The sequence below is a fragment of the Sceloporus occidentalis genome, unplaced genomic scaffold (genome assembly GCF_023333645.1).
Source record: "Sceloporus occidentalis isolate IW3139 unplaced genomic scaffold, rSceOcc1.0.p SCAF_1, whole genome shotgun sequence".
Taxonomy (NCBI): domain Eukaryota; kingdom Metazoa; phylum Chordata; class Lepidosauria; order Squamata; family Phrynosomatidae; genus Sceloporus; species Sceloporus occidentalis.
The window spans coordinates 149,135,428-149,156,806 of record NW_028316981.1 but is presented as its reverse complement, the minus strand read 5'-3'; the positions used below and the strand labels follow the sequence as shown (position 1 = coordinate 149,156,806).

General features: G+C 43.4%; 1 protein-coding gene across 1 annotated transcript in view; it reads right to left on the bottom strand.

Annotated features, from left to right (window-relative positions):
• The window catches only part of CACNG4 (calcium voltage-gated channel auxiliary subunit gamma 4), a 121,529-nt gene extending 100,748 nt beyond the window's left edge, over positions 1 to 20,781 (bottom strand). Inside the window, exon 1 of the mRNA XM_089508149.1 lies at positions 20,331 to 20,781. Within this exon, the coding sequence (XP_089364275.1) occupies positions 20,331 to 20,562 (232 nt within the window). The 5' untranslated portion in view covers positions 20,563 to 20,781. The remainder of the gene's footprint in view (positions 1 to 20,330) is intronic.
• Positions 20,782 to 21,379: the final 598 nt, after the last annotated feature.

Here is a 21,379-nt window from a genome sequence, read left to right as displayed (position 1 = left end):
TTTGGCCATGATCCAACAGACAGATGTAGAATGTTGACATCATCAGCAGAAACTTCCAGAGAACCCTGGAGGATCTTGGCAGATGATGTAATCGTCCTGCGTCTGGCTACAGGGACATAGCCATGTACTTCTCCAATTCTACACCACTTTCCACCATTCTCAGAATGGTCATAAGGAAGTCTGCAGTAGCTAAATGATGAGTGGAGATAACATATGCTAGTATATTTCTCCATGCAGAATTATTACAGTACATTGTTCCATACAGGATTTTGGGCATAACTTCCAAGGAAACACCAAGCACTGATCAAATAAACTGCAAGGTACCATACATTTATCATTCGTTGTAAAAGGGTAAAGGCAAAAAGGGGGAATAGAAAGTAATTGAGTTCCATAGGGACAGAGATGTTGATCAAGTGTGTGCAGATTATTCTGTTGGCTTGCATAGATTAATAGAGATCTCCAACCTAATATGTTCCATCACAGTGGTTGTGCTGCATTATTAATGGCCTGCTATCTGCCTCCAAGCCATTAATAAATGCACTCATCCAACTGTCTAGAAATGTGACATGATCCTCTAGCATAGGCCCTGTGCCTTACCTTACAAATATTGTGGCCAGTTTGGCTACACAAGCCCTTTTAGATATCCCAGAAGTGTACATGCTGTGCATAAGGAAGAAGAATGTGGCCACTGTTTCCACAACAATTTTAGCTGTCCTTCTTGATACTGTATATACAGATAGGTCTAGAAGTTTTAGTCAAATAATTGACCCCCCAAAACTGAGATGACTTATCCATTGCTCAATATAAGTATTGTACTTTAACTCTTATTTTTAAAAAAGGAACCATCCCCTGTTGAAAGGTAAGAGTGTAATCTATCCTGGAAGCTCTGATTCTTCTCAACTCTTTCATCCATCCAACCTTTAGTGTGAGCATAACAGTTATGCCTGCTGGAATTTTGTATATTCTTTGGCATCATTTTCCTTTTCTTCATCCTTTACATCATTTGTTACATGCCCCTGGATTTTACCCTCGATTTATTCATGAGTCATATCAAAATCCATAATTTTGGCTCCAAAACCTGCCCTCGACTTATACATGAGGTCAACTTATACTTGAGTATATACAGTACATATGTTTTAAAGCATGTTACTTTCCCCAGAATGACCTATATATCATTTTTATTCATTTCAGTCAATGCAATTATCATTAGCACTTCAGGCTTATTTCATACGTTAGGAGGTGACCCTGGAAGGAAAGACTACTAGGAAAAAAGGGAGGAACACTGGGGGCTGCTTGTTTAAGAAGACCAAAAACAAACACTCTCTTCTGAGTGTGGGAATGTGGGAAGACTGGCATCCTATTTGAACCTGAAGGTACTGTTGCTTGAATGTCCTGCTCCAGGCATTAATGACTCTGAAGTGAGAACAATTATTATATGATTATTGTATCCCTTGCCACAAGACTTCTGCATTTTCCTGCCTTCTTCACCCTACCAGGTACAAAACACAACTTGAGAAAATTTCCCCAGAGTTTGGGAAAGTTACTTTTTTGCGACAACTATCATAATTCCCCAGCAGCTTGAGGAATTCTAGGAGCTGTACTCCAAAAAAGTTATGCTTTCAAGCACTCCTCAGATGTGGTTGCTATTCTTGATGTAAGTGGAGGCTGGGTAAATGCCTTGTAGTAAAACTGGGACACGAAACACCGTTTGTTCTAACATAACCTTTAGCAGCAGTCCAAAATAAAATACCTTGCATGTGAACCAAACTCCAGGAAAATTACCTGCCCAGAAGAATTTTTGTTCATGCATTCCCATGAACCTGGAACTTGATCATGCCAATGCATTCATCCAGTAATTTATTTTAGTTTTTCTTATGGAGAACAGCAGAATCCCTGGGCATTCTTCTGTTCCTACCAATACCACCTTCTCCAGATGTAGAGCTATACTTCAGGTACAACACATCAATTCTCAGACATAAGAGAAACATTTTGCTGCCTTCCGCTAGCCTTTCTTTCAAACCTTATTTGGCTCCTGTTTCTAAGACAATGATGAATCACTATTGAACAATACTATTTAAAATCAGGAGCAAGTCATTTTTAAAAGAAGTTAAATAAAGACAAATTGTTATTTAAAGCAACCAGAACAGTCATCAAAATAATAATAAAAAGATGGCCAGTGACAAAAAGATGGGTAGAGGAGACAAACTTCTAGCAGCCAGTATTCTCTGGGACTTAGAAAACTGGGCATGGCAATGGATTTTTTTTCTTTTCCTCTAAGAATATAAATCTTTGCTTATTCCACTCTTCCACTCAAGCATGGAGGATTTGATTCCCCCTTTCCTACAAGGCAATATTATGAGAGGTTTTGTGCATTTTAATGATTCTTTGCATTTATGAAAAAAAAATATGTATGCAAAAAGCCATTAATTTTTGTGCAGGCAATGGAAAGGTCTGTGTATGTGTGTAAAACACATTGTTCCAAACTGAAAGTGTTGATTTCTGTGTAAACACAGCTAGCTTCCCCACACTAGTTTGCAGAAAGTCCAGAAATGTGAAAAATTTCACAATGTTTCACCTTTTATTTTATTTTATTTTATTTTATTTTATTGTGACAGGATAGTTAAGTGTCTTGACAGCCTTTCTCAACAAAGATGAGAAAATTTCTGGGGCTGGGCCAAATCATTTCCTTGCTAAATCTGAACTCAAGAAACTCCACCCTTCCTACAGGGGTGGAGGCCATTTAAGGTGGTCTGCTCCCAGGATATTGTGAAATTAGAAGGCTCTGTGTGTGTGAAAGAGAGAGAGAGAGAGAAAATGGGAGAGACAGGAAGAAAGGAGAAGGGAAGGGAAAAGAGAAAAGAGAAAAGAAAAGAAACATTTAAAATTCCTTGTTCAGCAGCTCTGTCTAAATGGCAGAGAGCTTGTTGGGTTGGGCTAAGACGAATCTCTCCACCTCTCCAGCATCTTTATCATGATGTTTGACTACATAGTGGCTAAGAAGCTTCAGATATTCCTGAATAATTTCCAGTCTGATTTCAGGCTCAAGTTTGAGTCCGAAACAACTTCTGTCACCCTGAAAGATGTTCCTAAAGAAAGAGGAGGGGAATGCTACTTGGTCTGCATCTGTCTGGAGCTCTTAACTGGGTTTTCTGTGGATGGTAGCTATGGTATTAGCTGTGTTACCTAACCTGAGGCTAATGGGTGCAGTAGCTTAAAAAATTCCTGGAGAGCACCAAATTGGGGGGTGGCCTAAGGTAACAGATTTAAAAGAGGAGAAGAAGAAGGTTGTATGCAAAGTGCCTTCTTGAGATTTTCATATGGAATATTTTGTCATATTAGCAATGCTCTTATGATATATAACTTACACCAGCACAGATGGAATGATCAACATTATGCATAGAAAAAAAGAGTAGTGGACAGACCCAAAGGCCAAAGTGTGGGACCAAAAATAACTATCATAGGGGTTGTTCCCACTTAAGATTTGAAACGATTTAAAATACAACGTTTTTAATAAAATCGATTCAAAATAACACTGTTCTTATCCCGCTATCCGAATCGCTTTGTTCATCGTTCCCATCTGGTTATTTAAATCGAAGTTTTTACCTGCAAGCGTTCCTACTTGGCATGAAATCGGTGTTTAAATAAAGCGATTCTTCTCCTCCATACCTTATTTGGAGCTGTCAATCAATAGTACGTCAGAATGACGTAACGTTAATCCGGAATATTTGGAAGCGATTTATCTTTTGGCATCGTTTCCATTTCATTGACAGCCAGGGAGAATCCCTTCAGAGAGCACAGAGATCAATGGGAGAGGCTTCTGGCAAAAAGCGAAGCTCTTTCCAGAGGAACTATGGGATAGGTTTTGGAGGGCAGCATCCTGTCTCCCAAGACAGCCAGGGAGAATCCCTTCAGAGAGCACAGAGATCAATGAAGGAGGCTTCTGGCAAAAAGCGAAGCTCTTTCCAGAGGAACTATGGGATAGGTTTTGGAGGGCAGCATCCTGTCTCCCAAGACAGCCAGGGAGAATCCCTTCAGAGAGCACAGAGATCAATGAAGGAGGCTTCTGGCAAAAAGCGAAGCTCTTTCCAGAGGAACTATGGGATAGGTTTTGGAGGGCAGCATCCTGTCTCCCAAGACAGCCAGGGAGAATCCCTTCAGAGAGCACAGAGATCAATGAAGGAGGCTGCTGGAAAAGCAGGGAGGGAGCACTCTTCCCAAAGATTCTCTTTCCAGGGTTGGAGGAGAAGGCAGATTCCGTTTGAGAAAGAGAGGGAGAAAGGCTCTATTCCCCCCCCCCCCCCCATTGATCAGAGCCCTTCCTTGCCTGGGCGAGATCAGATGCCTCCTCGCGAGGAGCCTTCCCTTCCCTGCCTGGGCGAGATCAGTGCCCAAGCGGGCAGGGAATGCCTCTTTGAGAGGAGCCTTCCCTTCCTGCCTCTCCTCCGTTAGAAATGGGCTCTCCCCACACAGAGGGGAGGTTGCAATCCACCGGGGGAAGCCTTGTACTCCTTTGGCAGATGCAGGCGCTTGAGCAGCCGGGACTTCAGGCGCTTAAAGCGCTGAAGAGATTAAGCGCCTGTAAACCATTAAAATAAAAAATAAAAATAATCCTTATCTCTTATTGAAAGACCACAGCGGACAAAGGGGTGAGGGAAGCAAAAATGGCGACAGCCAGACGGATGGGGACAGAAAGGGCAACTCCCCCAAGGACAGCCCCATCGCACTCCGCTCCTCCCATTCATCTAACACAATTTCAAAGGCTGTCGTTCCTATTTAAATGCTCCGGTTCCTAAATCGAATCAATGGAAAAACGTAGGTCAGACCCTAGTGTTTTTTTAACACGCGTTAAATGAGGAAAACTCGAATCAAAATTTTATTCCGCTCTACAATTCGATTTGTAGTGGAGACGATTGCGGGTTGCTCTAGAACCGTTCTAGGTTTAAATCGGATCCTAATAGGAACGCCACTCCTTGGATTCGATTCAGAACGCGGGGTTTCACCTAGTGAGAACAACCCCCTAGTCTTTCTTCTTGCTTGTACTGACAATAATTAAGCCTTAGGGGAGGTGGTTCAAGCTTTTAAAATGGAAAAACCTATGCAAAAGCTAGGAAAACACTGTTTAATGTTGCCTGGAAGTAGTGTGGCTGTCTGGAAAACCACAGAGGACTGGACTAAGTCCCCTTGAAATCCATTCTGTCTTGTGGACTGAGTTCTCTCTCTGTTGATCTTGGAAGTTTGGATTCTCTGATGCCTGAAAACTGTATTTTCCAAAGCTTCCAGGCCAAGTTTGTCAGTCAAAAGACTCTGGAAACAACAATTCCAATGCATTCCTGTGCATCATTTAAAAAAAAAGAGATCCATCACCATAAGCCAGTTCTACCTGCCACAGGTTCCACTTTCAGGTGATTAAGGGGCTGTACAGACAGCCCAACAGGGGTGGCTCTATGCCGCCCCTGGAAGTGCTGGGTTGGAGATGTGGCAACCACGCCACGCCAACTCGGTGTAAAAAGGAGCCACGAAACCCGGTTCCTATTTGTGCTGTACAAGGAGAACCATAAGTGCCCTGGTTCGGCGTTATGATGCCCCTCATATGCAGCACCGTTTGGATGCAACCACGCACCATGTCCCCAACTCAGTGTAAAAAGGAGCCACAAAACATGGCTCCTATCTGGTGTGGTGTTACGATGCCCCTTGTGCGCAGCGCCGTTTGGATGCAACCACACACCACGTCCCCAACTCAGTGTAAAAAGGAGCCACAAAACACGGTTCCTATCTGGTGTGGTGTTACGATGCCCCTTGTGTGCAGCACCGTTTGGATGCAACCACATGCCATGCCCCCAACCCAGTGTAAAAAGGAGCCACAAAACACTGCTTCTATCTGGCGTGGTGCTATGATGTCTCTTGTGCGCAGCGCTGTTTGGGTGCTGTGCACGAGGGACATCATCATGGCGCATGCCATCTGGATGGGTGCGTGCCATGGTGGCAGCCAAGCGGCGATAGTAGGGCTTTGAGTGTGTAAACGTTCAGTCCTACCTGAGCACTAACCAGTTCACCTGCAGGTTGGCACAAAATGCCAGTCTGTACAAGCTCTAAATTTGCTTTGGAATGAGGAGGAGCTAGCAAGGAGAGCTATAGGGAAACCTGTTATGAACTCTGCCACAACTTGTGGACTCATCTCATAATCAGTGGTGTGGTGATAAATTTGGAATGGTAGTCCCTTATCATGACAATCTCTATACCACCTCCCTAAGGAAAGTCCACCGTTCTAGCCATTTTCATCTCTATTAGGATCAGGTATTAAGTAAAATTAATAGGTTTTGCCCACTCAAGACCAAGATTTTAACAGGGATAGATTGTAACAGTATGTTATTTCTGGGAAAATTCACTTCTTCTCCAGTTTCTGTGGGGATTGTAGATAAACTCAGAGGGAACAGGACTGGTCTGGAGATGGTGGTAACAGATGATGCCATAATGTACTACATTAGCAGTTCACTACACTAGCCTACTAGTCCACCATGGTTCTACAACATCATTGTTCATTATGAACTCAAGGAAGATTTTTTTTTATGAGTTACCCCATTCCAATAGTACATTACTGTGGATGCTTTTTTTAAACATGGGCCTTAAAAGTAGAGGTTTAAAAGCCAGATGAGAAACTGCAGGGCTCCGTTTATATTCATTTTCTGAATATAAATTGAGCAAAACCTAAATATACCAATGGAGGGAAATTTGACAAATGTGTGTGTGTAGTGTGCCTTCAAGTCACTTCCAATTTATGGTGACCCTAACATGGGGTTTTCTTGGCAAGAGGTGTTCAGAGGAGGTTTCCCATTGCCTTTTCCAGAGGCTGAGAGCATATGACTTGCCTAAGGTCACCCAGTGGGTTTCATGGCCGAGCTGGGAATTAAACCCTGGTTTCCAGAGTCATAGTCCAACACTCAAACCATTATGCTATGCTACTCTTCAGTAATGACTGTACATACATATACAGCTGCCTAGAATTCCAGACTGAAAGCATAGTTTTCAAGTGTTTAAATGAAGTTCTCTTCTTCAAAGACTGAATCTAAGGTCAAATTACTATGCAAACAAAGATGGAAAGGACTTTTAAAATCCATTCACTGTTAAATCATATATACTCTGTCAAATTGCAGTCCTACTATGATAATGTACCCTTTGTTCCCATAATGCCACTGTGGTACAGTGATTACTCTAGTTGGGACTAACCAACAGGAATCCACACGTTGTTTCTTAGTCTAACCAATCCCAGAAGGTTGTTAAGGCCCTTTACAGACTGGCCTGAAAGAACAGCCTGGGGGCAGAGTTGGGGTGTAGCGTCCTCATGACACACACCTGACTCTGCCGCCCAGGGTGCCCTGATGCCACGTGCCACTCCAGATGGCACATGGCATCACGGTGTGCCTCTGGTGCTGTGTCCAGATAACACAGCACTGAAGGAGCACCATATAGCCACGCCACCACGGCTATGGCACCCTCAAAAGGTGGGATTGGACCCGTGGAGTGAGGTTGCTGTGGCCCCAATCCAGCTAGGAAAGGGGCAGCTGCAGGCCACCCCTTTGGGGCAATCTGTCAAGCCCTTAAGAGAACATAATGGGTAGATGTGGGGAGAAACAACTTGGAATTCTTCAGCAGAAAAGCAGAATGTAAATGTAAGAAATAAATAGCACTTAAAAGACCAAACTGCTTATACCATCTAGCTAAAAACAGACTTTTATTTCAACTGCTTTTGTAGATAGTCTTATAAGCACTCATAAGTTTATATTCACAAGGGCTGAGTTAGTTTCCAGAATTTATTTGGCTAATCAAATCCAAAAGCTTGCTTTGATGGCATCACCTTTACTGCTAATTCCATTTCATTAGCTTGTCACAAATATTTGTTCAAGCAATTACTTTCAGTTAACTAGAACATCTGTGGAAGCAGAATGTTATGCCAATACCTACCTTGCTCCCTCATAGCAGTAATTACTCATACGCACACAAGAACTGCCAGGCCACATCAAGCCAAACATGCACCTGTGTGCCAGTGTTATCACTCAAACAATGGTGGTTATCAACTCTCTATTTGTGTTCGTTAAGTTCAGCAGTTTAGGGGGCCATCAACATTTCATCATTATTCTGGTATTACCTCATGAGAACCAAAACATATCACAACTTGGCTAATACTCTGTACACTAATTCATTTAAACTACAGTACTTATTTTCAACATAAACAAATAGCAATTCACAAGACATGGACAGACTTTTGAATTACAGCCAGGCTTTCTGTTCTGATAAATGAAAAGCAACCACTGATTCTTATAGTGTAGCTAGCACTGTAGCTGCCATGGCTCTAGCCTAAAGAATCCTGGAATTTGTTGTTTGTTTGTGGTATTCTTTACTAAAGCTCTCTAGTAGTGCTGTAGTCCAGATGAAGTAAACTAGAGTTCTTTCATGCAAGATGGAGCCATGACAGTTAAAACAGCATCAAATCCCTGCAATTATTTTTATAGCTATTTAGTAAGAATATGCATTGCTAAGTGTAAGCTGATATGTATGTACCTATGTATGTTTGGTGGAGTTGGGAACAAAAATTTTTTTTAAAAAAAACCTTGTTTAACCAAGGTTTTTGTTTTGTTTTTTGCATTAATGTGTAGGGTTACACCAACATAGGACTAAATAAAAAAATTACAGTAAGTAGCAAAATGCAATTCAGATGTTATGGCCACTAGCTTAAATAATTGTTCTAAACCTAAAAAGTATGGCAGGGGGTTGGACTGGATGGCCCTTGTGGTCTTTTCCAACTCTTCAATTCTATGATTCTATTATTTGTTTCTGAATGGCATTTCTTGCACTATAAAACAAAATGATTAAAAAAGAAGCAACTAACACTGGATATTGGTCTAACAATGAAAACTAAACAATGCTAATAAACAGTTAAAGTTAAAATGTTTAGATTCAAACATTCATTATTGTTCTAGTAAGTGCGTTAGAAAATAGCAATAACAGCCAGACTTTATATATATATATATATATATATATATATATATATATATGAATGATCTTTTTTTAAAAAATGCTATTTTTTTAGTCATTTGGTTTAAACCAAGTGAAAAGCAAATGGCCATTATGTTACTTGGTTAATTTGGCAGTGTGTCAGATTTTAGAAACATACAACAGGGTTCCATGATTTTATCATGTTGCTTTGTCCTGTCACTTGCTTTTTAAATTACTGCTGCACATATTTTTGCTGTGTTACTAAACATTTTCCAATGCATGCATGAGCTGCTTTCCAACTGTAAATTATTATGTTTAATTCAACTGCAAATGTAAAAGAACAGGTGGGAGCAATTGCTTAGCTGGAATAAAATCCATTCTTTCTGTGTGTACATATGCTTGCAAGCTGCCAATCAACTTATGGTGAACTTGTGAATTTCATAGGTTTTCTTAGCCAAAGAATACTCAACAGGTGTTTTGCCAATTGCCTCTCCTGATATATATATATAAATATTGATCTCTTTGGAAAAGCGGGCTATAAATAAACAGTATTATTATTATTATTATTATTATTATTATTATTATTATTATTATTGCCAACACGACCTGGTTATCAGGTGCCTTTAGGGCAGTGATTCCCAAAGTGGGCAGTATGATCCCCGCGGTGGAAAGATCCAGGGGGGCAGTGAGGAGAAAGGGGGCAGCAGGGGTGGTGGTGAAGGAAAATAGGGTGGTGCGGACTCCAGTCAAAATATTAGTGTGCAAGAAAGACAAGGGAAACATCAGCCTTTAGTACCATGGTGATGCAGGTTTCACAAAATTTCTTTTCTGGGTCCTCACTGATCTTTTTATGTGGTGCGTTTCCTGCTCTTTACCATGAGCTCACTCCCTTAACCACAGCTTTCACTGGTGGTGCCAGTTGTGAAACTCCTGGAAGGACTGGAGTTTTTATTCCAGCTAAGCAATTGTTTCTATGGCTTGGAGCAGCACCATTTTGTAACAAACTGACTGGAGCTAGGTATTAGAGCACCTGGCAGCAGGGAAAAAGCAGAGCTAAAAAGGAGCTTTGACATTTGGGACCCTGGTTAAGCTCTGTGAGCCTTATTGGGACTTGGCTGGCAGATTGGAGCTTCTCTGCTGCTTTCTTTCATCAGATAGGCTGAGAGAAGAGGCAATAGAAGAAATAATGCTTGTTCTATGTATGGAGAAAACATGAAACTGTGTGGGGAAGATATGTCTCTGGAGAAGGAGAGGGAGGAATATCTGGGTTCAGTTCTTGGAAAGACTCCTTCATTTTGGAGCAGCTCACATAGTTAAAATCTCTCCCTTTCCCTGTCCACACCAGTCTCCAGTCCAGAACATGTGTCTTCTATAAACCCCCTACACACACACTGACTGCATCACTTTCCACTCCAGTGAAGAAGGATTGAGAGTCCTTCCTCACCAGGGATAAGCTTCTCCTTTTGCACGATCACCTCTGGAGCAGCAACTGAGCAGCTGGCTGAGCAATAACCAAGAGGCTTCTTGCCCACACTGGCCTTTGTTGGAGGGGTGGCATAGGAGTTTATCAAACGGGACGGGAGGTTCTCAAATTTGAAAGAGAAGATAGCGAGGTCAATTCAAAAATGCGTGCAATTACATGATTACTTATCACACCTTAAATTCGCTGTAACGGCTTCCCCGAACGTGACCCAGATTCTGTGCAAAGTAAAACATCACATCGGGTGGGTTCTTAATTTTGAATTAGCACCCTTGCGCATGCTCAGTGAGACTCCAGATGACTGGAGCATAGCATATTTAGGTGAGTGAGAGAGAGGAATCAAGGAACACTACAATTAAAAAAGAGGTTGGAGGGGGAGCGGGAAGAATGGTTGAAAGAACATACTCTATTCACGTTAAAACGAGCATATATTCACTCTTGTCATGTTAAAACATGAATAGAATGGTTATCCAATAGCTCCCAGTCCATGCCCCTTAATTAGCAGGCAGCAGCCCCCCCCCCCCTCAGCAATGCTGAAGGACATGCGGAAGCAAAATTGAAGCGGAATTGCAGAGTGGCTTCATGGGAAACCTCCCCTTCCAGATTGGGGGGAGGGAAACAGGACCAAAGGGGCATGTACATCACACCAAACAACAGCGCATTGAGTGCGAAGTTGCCTAGGAATAGGGTTTGTGACTTTGCTAGTTCACCGAATTTACTGAACTGTGGATTCATGCGTGATTGTGTTCGGAGTGCGTTCGGACTGCCAGCGATCGTGTGTGGTAACCTTTCGCACAATAACGTGAATACGCATGATTCCGTTCAGGATGACACTGGATTATACTTCCAATTTCTGTTGTTGATATCATCCATAGGTGAGAGGCTTCTCACTTGCTGTTCAGCCAGCTGCTCGGTTGCTGCTCTCAGGAGTGACTGGGTCCAAAGGAAGCAGCAACCAAGACTGGTTGTCTTGAATTTGCAGTAGAACAATAGACCTAATACTGAGAAATACGCATGTGGTTGTCGCCTAAGATTAAAGAGGGAGGTAACCAAAAAGGTTTGGGGACCACTTCTTTAGGGTATTTTACTAGATTTTAATTTCTCATCTGATTTAGCATAAACACATAGCTAATTTCAGAGAGAAATTCAAATTGCAAAGTTTTGTTTTTTTCTAATCAAAACTGTCTTGCTTCTGTTACTAGAACACACTGTTTAACAAAGGAATTACCAAGTATGTCAAAGATATTGGGAAGCAGCCAGGAGAGGTCCAATTGTCACTAACTAAGGGGCTGTACAGACAGATCGGGGCCATGGCAACCACATGCTGTGGCCCCAATCTGGCCTTTGTAGGGTGCAAAAAGGAGCTTCAAAAAGTATCTCCTTTCTGTGCCCTGCAGAGGGTGCGATAGGTACGTCTTGGGGGTGCTCCTTCGGTGCTGTGCCACACTGTGCAGTGCGATGCAGAGTATCACACTGCCCTGCGGGCCCTGACTCTGCCCCCAAGCCAGCCTAAACGGCGAGTCTGAACAGCCTCTAAGGGACCACACACAGCCCACTGTACCTGCATTTGCCTCCTCCCAAATCAATAGTGATGAATACAGCAAGTTAGAATGACATCCACTCTGCGGATGCAAAAGTTCGTGAGAAGCTACTGAAGAAAATACATAAGATCACACTGCATCTGGGCACAGCATGGACAGTATTTTTGTCAGTTACTTTTACTTCTTTCCTAAAACATCCTTTAAGGTAGAGGTGAGTTTGTAATCCAGTAAAAGGTAGCATTAGCTAAGAAGCAGATCTGGGGGCCAATATGTGATCTAAATTACATTCATTGTTTTAATAGCAGTAGCGTGTTTTGGATGAAACCAGCGAGATTAAGGAAACTATTCCAGTGTTTCTCTGCTCTGGTGCCCACATTTTGGTAGCTCTGATGAACTATCTGATGAAATGTCACATCACATCCTTCACTTTTGGAATACCTTTCTTACTGCTGTAATTACTTCATACCGCATAGTCTTTATTCTTTGCTATTTCACTAACTGAGAGAATAATTTATTAAATGTTGGTTACTCACTTATGAAGTGATTATGTTTAGTGCAAGAAATGACAGCAGTGAATACCTTCTGATTCATTACTGAAAGAAACATCACTGTGAAATTACCGTATAAATAAAAATAGTTTACCATGAAAAAATTATTCTCTTTTTTATTTCTGGGGGGGGGGGGGCGTCCCGCTCCCCAATACTGGGTATCAAAGGCAGACAGAAAGTAGACAAATGATGTATTGAAAAGAGGGTGTAGTTAATCTTTACAACATTAACTGTGGTGTGCTATTTGATGCAGAGCTTCCAATTCAACCTGAACAGCAAGTAAATGTGGCTATCATTCTGATTTAATTGTTTATGCCTGAGTAAAAACCAGCACATTAGATGTTAGAAAACAAAATTAGAATTTTATAGTAATGTGGTATCACTCTTAGTAAAACATTTGGGACTCCTTCTTCAATTTTATGCAACAGTTTTCAAACCAATATTTTATAAATGAGGTTAAGAAGCACTTAAACACAACATGTCAGTTGTCCTGAAACGAACTCACATTTCCTGCTCTTATTCAAATCAATTTACCATGCAGTCTGAGAAGTTCGCAGACTTTAAATCATATTTTCTTTATCTTTTAGATGCATTTTACAATTCTAAACATACAAACTCAACAGCTAGTTCCATTACAGTAAAAAGATCTTACTTCTGAGTAAATACAATTAGGACAAGGCTAAAAGACTAACAGCTCCTACAGACAAAATCACAGATATGTGGAAAGTAGCTCTCAAATGCATAATTTAATAACCATCTAGTGTTTGAGAAATCTGAGTTCTAAATACACATTTATGAAAGAGCTCCAGTACTGAAAGACTTTTCAATAACATTTGCACTATTAAGTGTAATATGTTTAAATATTATATACAAACACACAGCAAATAGGTAACATATTCCATAAGACCTTAAAAAAATAATACCACATCACCGTTTAAACCATACAACAATTCTTTATCCATTGCTATTTCACTGAAAGGATAATTTATTTATTTTTTTAATTTATTAAATGTTGGTTACTCACAATATAATAAGTCATTTTGGAAAATATGTAGTCCAATGGACACATCCTGTGAGCCAGTGTTGTGGTTTGAGTTTTCAACTAGGACACCAGCAGACAAAGGTTCAAATTCCCATTCAGCCATGACCCCCCCCCCCCCGGTAGTCTTGGAAAAGTCACTCTCTCTCAACCTCAAATTAAGGCAATGGCAAACCCATCCAAACAAATCTTGCCAATAAAAACCCATGACAGGTTCACCTCTTGGTCATAATGCTAGAAATTTATTAATAATAATAATAATAATAATAATAATAATATAGCGCTGTAGATTTGCAGAAATAACTTGAAGGCACACACATGTGCGTGCACACATACTCACCCAGAGAGACATATGGAAACAGAACTTGAAATCATATTTGCAGTTTGCTTTCACTGCAATTGTTACAATTTAAAAGGGCACAAGCTGCCTGTGTTTTAGAAGGGCACATATTCAAGACCAGGAGACTGAGGCTGCAGAATCTGTGATTTAATTTCCTAGCCACTCTCTGCAAGTAATGACTCTTAAATAGTATGAATTAGGATCATCTGCCTAGGAGATCCCAGGTCCTCAAATCTTTTGGATCCTAAGTTTGATACACAGCACTGCAGAATTATATTTAATTTATTTCTTTTAAATATTTCTGTATCACCTCCTGTCCCACAATGGCAAATGAAAACCAATTAAAACAATACAAAGATTAATTTTTAAAGCAAATTAAAATATTATTTTAAAACACCTAAAAGCAGTTTAAAAACAATCCTAAAATCCAGTTTTAAAACAGTTTCAGACATTGAATGCTATGTGGAACAGCATTTTTGGCTGCCCATGGAAGCTTAAGAGAGATGGGCCAGCCTAACCTCTTAGGAGGAAGTTCCACAGTAGAGTTGCTGCTACAGAGAAAATCCTATCATATGTACCCACCACCCTAACCTCACAAGGTGTTTGGGTGCACAACAGGGCCTCCTCTGAAGACCTCAAATTTCTGGCAGGCTCATATGGGAGGAGGCCTATTTGAGGATGAAAGGTGAGTTTGCTAGGCTCCAAACCAAGAAGTGATTCAGATATCTCAGAGACTTACGGGCTAAACAGACCAGCACTTAACACCGACCTTGGGGCAGAGTGGGGGTGTGACATTCGCATGTCACATGGCCCAATGGTGCCATCACACTGTGCGCCCAACCACACAGCGGGGGTGTCATGGCACTCCTTTGGTGCAGCATTGAGACACGCTGCACCAAAGGAGCATTGAAAAGCAGCGGCAAGGGCTCCTTTTTGCTGGCGCTAAAAGGAGCAGCATTTTGCAGTTCCTTTTAGCACTGGTAAAGTGCCAGATTGGGGCTGCATCATGCAGTTGCAGATCTGGCACTAAAAGGGGTGGCAGGTTGCCACTCCAAAGGGGTGGTCTGTCGAGCCCCATAATCAGCTACCCATCACCTGAGGATCAATAGTGGAGAAGGCAGAAATTCTGACTAGGTCATGCTTCTAAAACATGGCTGTCCATTTTCCTTCTGAAATATGAGCTTTACACACTACACACACCCTTTATCTTAGCCAAAAGGCCAAGAAATATGAACTTTACGTAAATACTGTACTGCAGGGGTAGGCAACCTGCAGCCCGCGGGCCGGATGCAGCCCGGCGAGGCCTTGGGACCGGCCCCAGCCTGGTCCTGCCACCGATTGCCGCCGGGGCCTTTGGCCTCTCTCGCGCAGGGGCAAGGGGGGGCAATTGTCTATAGACGCCTCAGAAACATGCATTTATATTAACATTTTTTTAAAAATCAGCAAATTTTTTTGCTTGTCCTCCACTTTTTTAAAAAAAGTGTCCACCATTTGAAAATGTTGTCCTACATTTGTCCCGGTTTATTTATTTATTTAATTTTTTTAAAAAATATTTAATTATTTATTTTTTGGCTTTGCCCCCCCCCCCAGTTGTCTGAGGGACAGCAACCCAGCCCCCGGCTCAAAACGGTTGCCTACCCCTGCTGTACTGCATTCATCTGAATACCATACAGGATATGCCACTATCATATCCTGTTAGACCCTCTGTCACATAATTATATGGCTTCTTTGGAAGTTCTTCTAGGTTCTGCAGAGCTGCTTCTCTAGAACTTATATTTACCCTATCTTTGTTCCCTAGAATCTCTTACCTGTGATGGAGTCATTCCAGCTGAAATTCAGTGAAACCAGGTGTCACTTAGCACTGCTGGTTCACAGCCATCCAAGATCAAGATAAACCTGGTCTCTATGGAATGACTTGTAATTTTACTATTAAAACACCTGGGGTTTTGCACCAGAGACGCAGAAACTAGTCCTGCAAAGCATACTGAGCAATTCCAGTTATTTGTTAAATAAATATGACATTAAGCTGAAGGAAAGCTCCTGAGATTCTGAGATTCCACAAAAAAAGATGGGGCTTCTTTCCATTGCTATTGAGGGTTTATTGAGAACACCTTTTAAAAAAAAAAGAAGAAGAAGCTCAGCATCACACAACATCAGCTCCATATTTTCTAGAACTTAATAAATATGAATCATTTGTGAGCCGCCTTGGGTCCAGTTTAGGAGAAAGCAGCATATAAATAAATAATATCCAGACATCTGGTTCCTCGAGATTTAACATTAGGCATTCACTTTTTAAAAAAATCTATGGCTATCTAAATTAATATTCCATTTATCCTGTAAATGAGTGATGTCACCACGTTGAGAATCAGCTATTTGGAAATAACACCCCACCCCTACCCTTCTGTCTTCTGCAACCAATGAGCCATTCTGAACTGAGAGCCTGAACAGACAGGCCAAAATAATGCTGCTTTGGGTCACTTTGGAGGTATGCTGTTTAAATGCTGCATGTGTCCTAAGAGGCTGGAAGCCGTGCCAAAGCCATGTTCCAGTCCTAAGGATTGGAGCGCAGCTTTGGCGCAGCTTCTGGTCTCTAAAAATGTGTGTGTCATTTAAACAACATACCTCCAAAGTGACCCAAAGCAACTTTATTTTGGCCTGTCTGTTCAGGCCCTGAGTACAGTAAATTGTGATGGCTACAAAAGATGCCCAGACTTTGGAACATTTGGCTCATAAGTAATCAGTGCTTTCAAACCTGATGTGTGTGTCTATTTCTAAACTCTTAATCCCAAATGTCCTTGCTATCAGTGGTCTTCCCTCCCACTGGAACTCCTACACTCCCAAAATTTATTCTGACAAAGGGTGAATCAGGGAGGATGGTGTTCTGCAATGACAAGGGGCTCCTTTGGAGGTCACAGTAGAGCCTATAGGATAACATTTCCAGTGCCTCCTATGTGACACTGGAAGGAGCCCCTTGTTATTGCAGAACACCATTCTCCCTGATACACCCTTTGCCAGGATAAATTTGGGGAATGGAGAAGACCCAGCAGCACAAAAAATTCTTATCCCTAATGGCAACTGATGTAGTAGAAGAATGTCTTTGGGATTACATCTCTTCTGCTAAATCACTCCAGATGAGCCTTCCCTGCTGTTTAGTGAAGGAAGACACTGTCTGGGAGTGAGTTCCCCTGGGCTTGCTCTTCCTCTGAGTTCTCTTGGGAAAAATTCTTGAAGATATCTTGGGAAAACAGGGTTAAAGATGATGTGAGTCAGGGGGAATTCACCCATCTCTACCTTTAATCAAAACACATGTATAGTATTCTTGAATAAATGATGGGCAGCCAGGTCTGTGTGACCTGAATAATAATAATTTCTCCTTTACATTAAGGCTACAGTCCTGTGCATACTTGCTCAGGTGAGACTCCTATTGAAAGAAGTGACATTTACTGCTAAGTCAATATATTTAACCCTGCTTCTCAACCATTACAAAACACAAGAGGCTTTTAATACACAGGTTCTGAAATGTTACAACCTCCTCCTGAAATAAAAGAAGGTCTCTGAACTATTCCTGGGTTTATTTGTGCTACTTCCGCACCAACTGTCATTTAGAATAAGCTCCAAAACCTGGTTCACAAAGTTTGTGTGTGCTAAGTTGTGATGATTGAATTAGGTGCACTGAAGCTGATATGCCAAGTGCATTAGTGTGGAAAGAAAAAAACGCCTCCCCCCCCCCCCGGCATACACATTTGCCTCCACCCGAGAAGCCAAAGTGAAGCAAAAAGTCAACAGCTTTCCCCCTCCAAGCTTCTCTCTTGTCTGTCATCATCACAGAGTCTCTATTGACTCTCTTAACATGGGAGGAATACTAACCAGTGCAAGTTGGAACAAGGGCTGCTGAGGACCCGGGTGACTCTTTCAGAGGGATGTGTACAGAGCACTTCCTGTGATGGATTTATCTGCCAGAGAACCAGGTGTCTGGGTCAGGAATTTGGCCAGAAGACACTGCTTCCCTTCTATGGGGCTCACAGGGTTTGTCCTGCCATATTTTCTCAGTACCCCATGTACTTCCTTGTCAGAAGTGTCTCCTCTGCCTTCTAGTTCATCTCAGTGCCAGAAAACTTGGCAGCAGTGACTGTCAGTGGTCTGTACTTTAAAAGAATGATCCAAGATACTGCACCCTGTCCCCAAAAGAGGTCCAGCACTGCTGACAGTTCCTTTCAAGTTCTAATTTAACCCCAGAGTTGATTGCAGATCCTGGCAGGACAGAAGTCATTGAAATGTCAAACTCCTTAAACATACATTCGATCAAAGGATGGCTTCAGAGGTCAGCATTGCTAGGCAAAATGTGGCCCCACTAAATCTATTAATTTCTGAATCACAGCTCCCAGAACCTCCCACCCAATACTGCTACTGGCCATGCTGACCAGTGGGTTCTGGGAGTTGTAGTGCAAAAAAGTAAAAAAAATTAAGCTCTGAACTACTGTTGCATGCTGCTGACCATCTGCTGCTGAGATTTAGGTGCCCACCCTCCCAATTCTAGACAGAAAGGTGGGATATACACCTGCTCCTCCCCTTTTTCTTCTCTTCCCACTCAAGATTCAGCTGGCAGAAAGTGCCTGCTGCTTTCCACCCACAAAAGAAGGCAAATGAATGAGAATTTCAAGGATCTAGACTTCATTTGTTGCAACAGAAAATAGGAATGAGCAGGTATACCTTCCTGGACTGTTGCCACACAAAAGAAAAAAAGAAAAGAAAAGAAAGCAGAAGATGGCTGCTCCTCATCAGACAACCCTCCCTTCCCATTATACCATATAAAAAAGATGTGTCCTCCTTTCATCTGCCTGCACTTTGCTTCTGGGTAAGACAATAGTGGGCCAAAAGGCAAGTTCAGGCCATTCTGAAAGGAGCATCTCACTGCCTTCTCTTGGTCACTCATCCTGTTGCCCAAACTGGGCAAGAGAAAATTCTTCCAAGATGTGGCCATAACCTCGGCTTGCTTGCGCTTCCCTGCTTCTTCTGGCCAGCAGAGGAGGAAGGCCAGGGTTCTTGGGCCCAACCAACCCCAGTAAAGCAAATGAGTGGGTAGGGGGGTGCTCTTTGTCTTTGCATGAGCCCACTTACAGGCCTTTACTCCGCCTCTGGTAAGTGCTATCCAGAGAAAGAACACCCATGTTTCCTCCCTTCCTTTCCTTCTCTCTCACGTTCCCCCTTTGGGCAATGGTTTGGGCCCCAATTCGCCACACCATGCCACCCAGGGAGCACATTCTGCCGCCCAGCACACTTGCTCACCCTGTGCAGCAGAATTGTGGGGTGTGTACGCAGTGGAGGAGAGGGGAGATTTATGCTGGCCGGGCAGATGATGGGGGGACCCTCTGAAAGCCCTGTTCCCAAGTGATCCATCCGCTCACTCCATAACCCCTAAGGTTCAAATTATTGCTTTATATTTCTTACCATGCAGTTGTCTACCTTTTCAAGGAACCCTAACCCCATTATCAGACTGGGCCCAATAATAATAATAACAATGATAATAATAATAGTTGTTGTATTTAATTGTACCCCTCCTTTCCCCCAAAAATTGGGATTCAAAGCGGCTTACAGTCTAAAAACACAGTACAAATACACACAACACCCCCCTTCTTTTCAAGTCCCAGATATGTCACCCTAGAGAAGGAAAGCAACCACAGCTCCCGCTGTGTGTGTGTGTGTGTGTGTGTGTGTCAGGCCAGCACACTTCGCAGACCAAGTGACAGTTCCACTTTCCCGCGTGCAAAAAACTAGTGCTCCCATCCTCAAACAATAAAATCCTGAAACAATAAAATAAAAATAAGAAGAGAAGGGGGCAGGTCTCCCTTCTGCCTTTCTCCCAGTCTCCCCCGAGAGGGAGAGGGAGAGGGAGGGAGGAAGGGAGGGAGACAAGGCGGGAGAGGGCTGGAGGCGCCCAGGGAAGAAAAGGGCAGCAGCGCAGCAGCAGCAGCAGCAGCATCACCTCCCGATGATGTCCGGTTCCCATAGCAATCAGAGAGGCACCGGTTGCCACGGCAACCACATCCTCCCGCCTAGAGCCTGGACCAGAGCAGAGGGACCAAGTCAGGCTGCAGCTGGAGGGGAGGGCAGGGCCAGGGTGGGGAGGGGAGGGGGCTGCAAAGCATCACCACCATCATCATCACTATCATCCTCATCATCATCCTGGCCCTCTTTCCAGCCCGAAGACTTTCTATTTACTCCGGTGGAAGAACTTGTGGACACTTGTTCCGAAATCTTTTTTCTTTTGTATTGCATGGACACTGGGGTGGGTGGGAGTGATCCAGTTTGATCCCGCTTTATTCCTCCAGTGGGGACGCAGCCCCTCTCTTTCTTTGTGTCTGTCTCTCTGTCCCAGCCCCTGTCTGCCTACCTTCGATGCAGCAGACCCTCCAGAGTCCGGAGTGGGTGAGGTCCCCCTTGACTTTCCTGGGCTGGGCTGCCTGGGAGGCGTCGTCCTGGCTGGTGAGGTTGGTGCCGTTGCAGATGTTGGCGCTGGAGTAGAGCCAGTAGTCGGTACCGATGGCGATGGTCATGAGGCTGAAGGCGGCGAAGGCGCCCGCCGTGGTCAGCAGCATCTGGACCCCACGGTCGCACCACACCATGGTGCTTCATGCTCCCCCGCCCGAGGGGCTCCGGCGGCAGCGAGAGGCAGGGCCCGGGGAGCAGCCCTGGAGGAGGACCCCGGCTGCCCTCCTGCCCGCTCCCCCTTCCATCCACCCAGCAGCAGCGGCGGCAGAGAGGGAGAGAGAGAGAGAGAGGGAAAGAGAAAGAGGCGGGAACCAAGGGGAAGGGGCGAGGCCACTTGGGGACCACCAGAGGCAGGAGGGAAGAGGAGGAAGACTAAGGGGCTCCCCGCTTGGACAAGAGCCGCCCCAAACTAGGCAGGCTGCTCCCCTCAGCAGGACAGAGGGAGGAGGAGGAGGAGAAAGAGGGGCGGCAAGACGAAGCCCAGCCCCACTGGCCCCACCTGAAAGAGAGACAGAGAGGGAGACATGAGGAGAGTGAGGGGAGAGTTCGGGGCACGCCTCTTCCTCTTCTTCCTCCTCTTCTTCTTCCAGTTTTTCCTCCTCTTCTTCTTCCAATTCTTCCTTCTCCTTCCAATTCTTCTTCCTCCTCTTCATCCAATTCTTCCTTTGCCTCTCCCCTCAGGAGCCTTCTCAGGCTGACCACCCAATGTCCTCCTCACCACAAAGGAGGACCAGGCACGGCACCAGGGAGGACACGCCAGGAAGAAATAATAATAATAATAATAATAATAATAATAATAATAATAATTTATTTACACCCCTCCTCTCTGTGCAACACCACAGGGCAAGACCCAATAATAGCACATGGTACCCAAGAGGAAATGTCGGCGCCTGCTGCTTCCTAGTCAAAAAGGAGGGCGGCTGGTCCCCCTCAGGAAGAGACTGAGGCAGC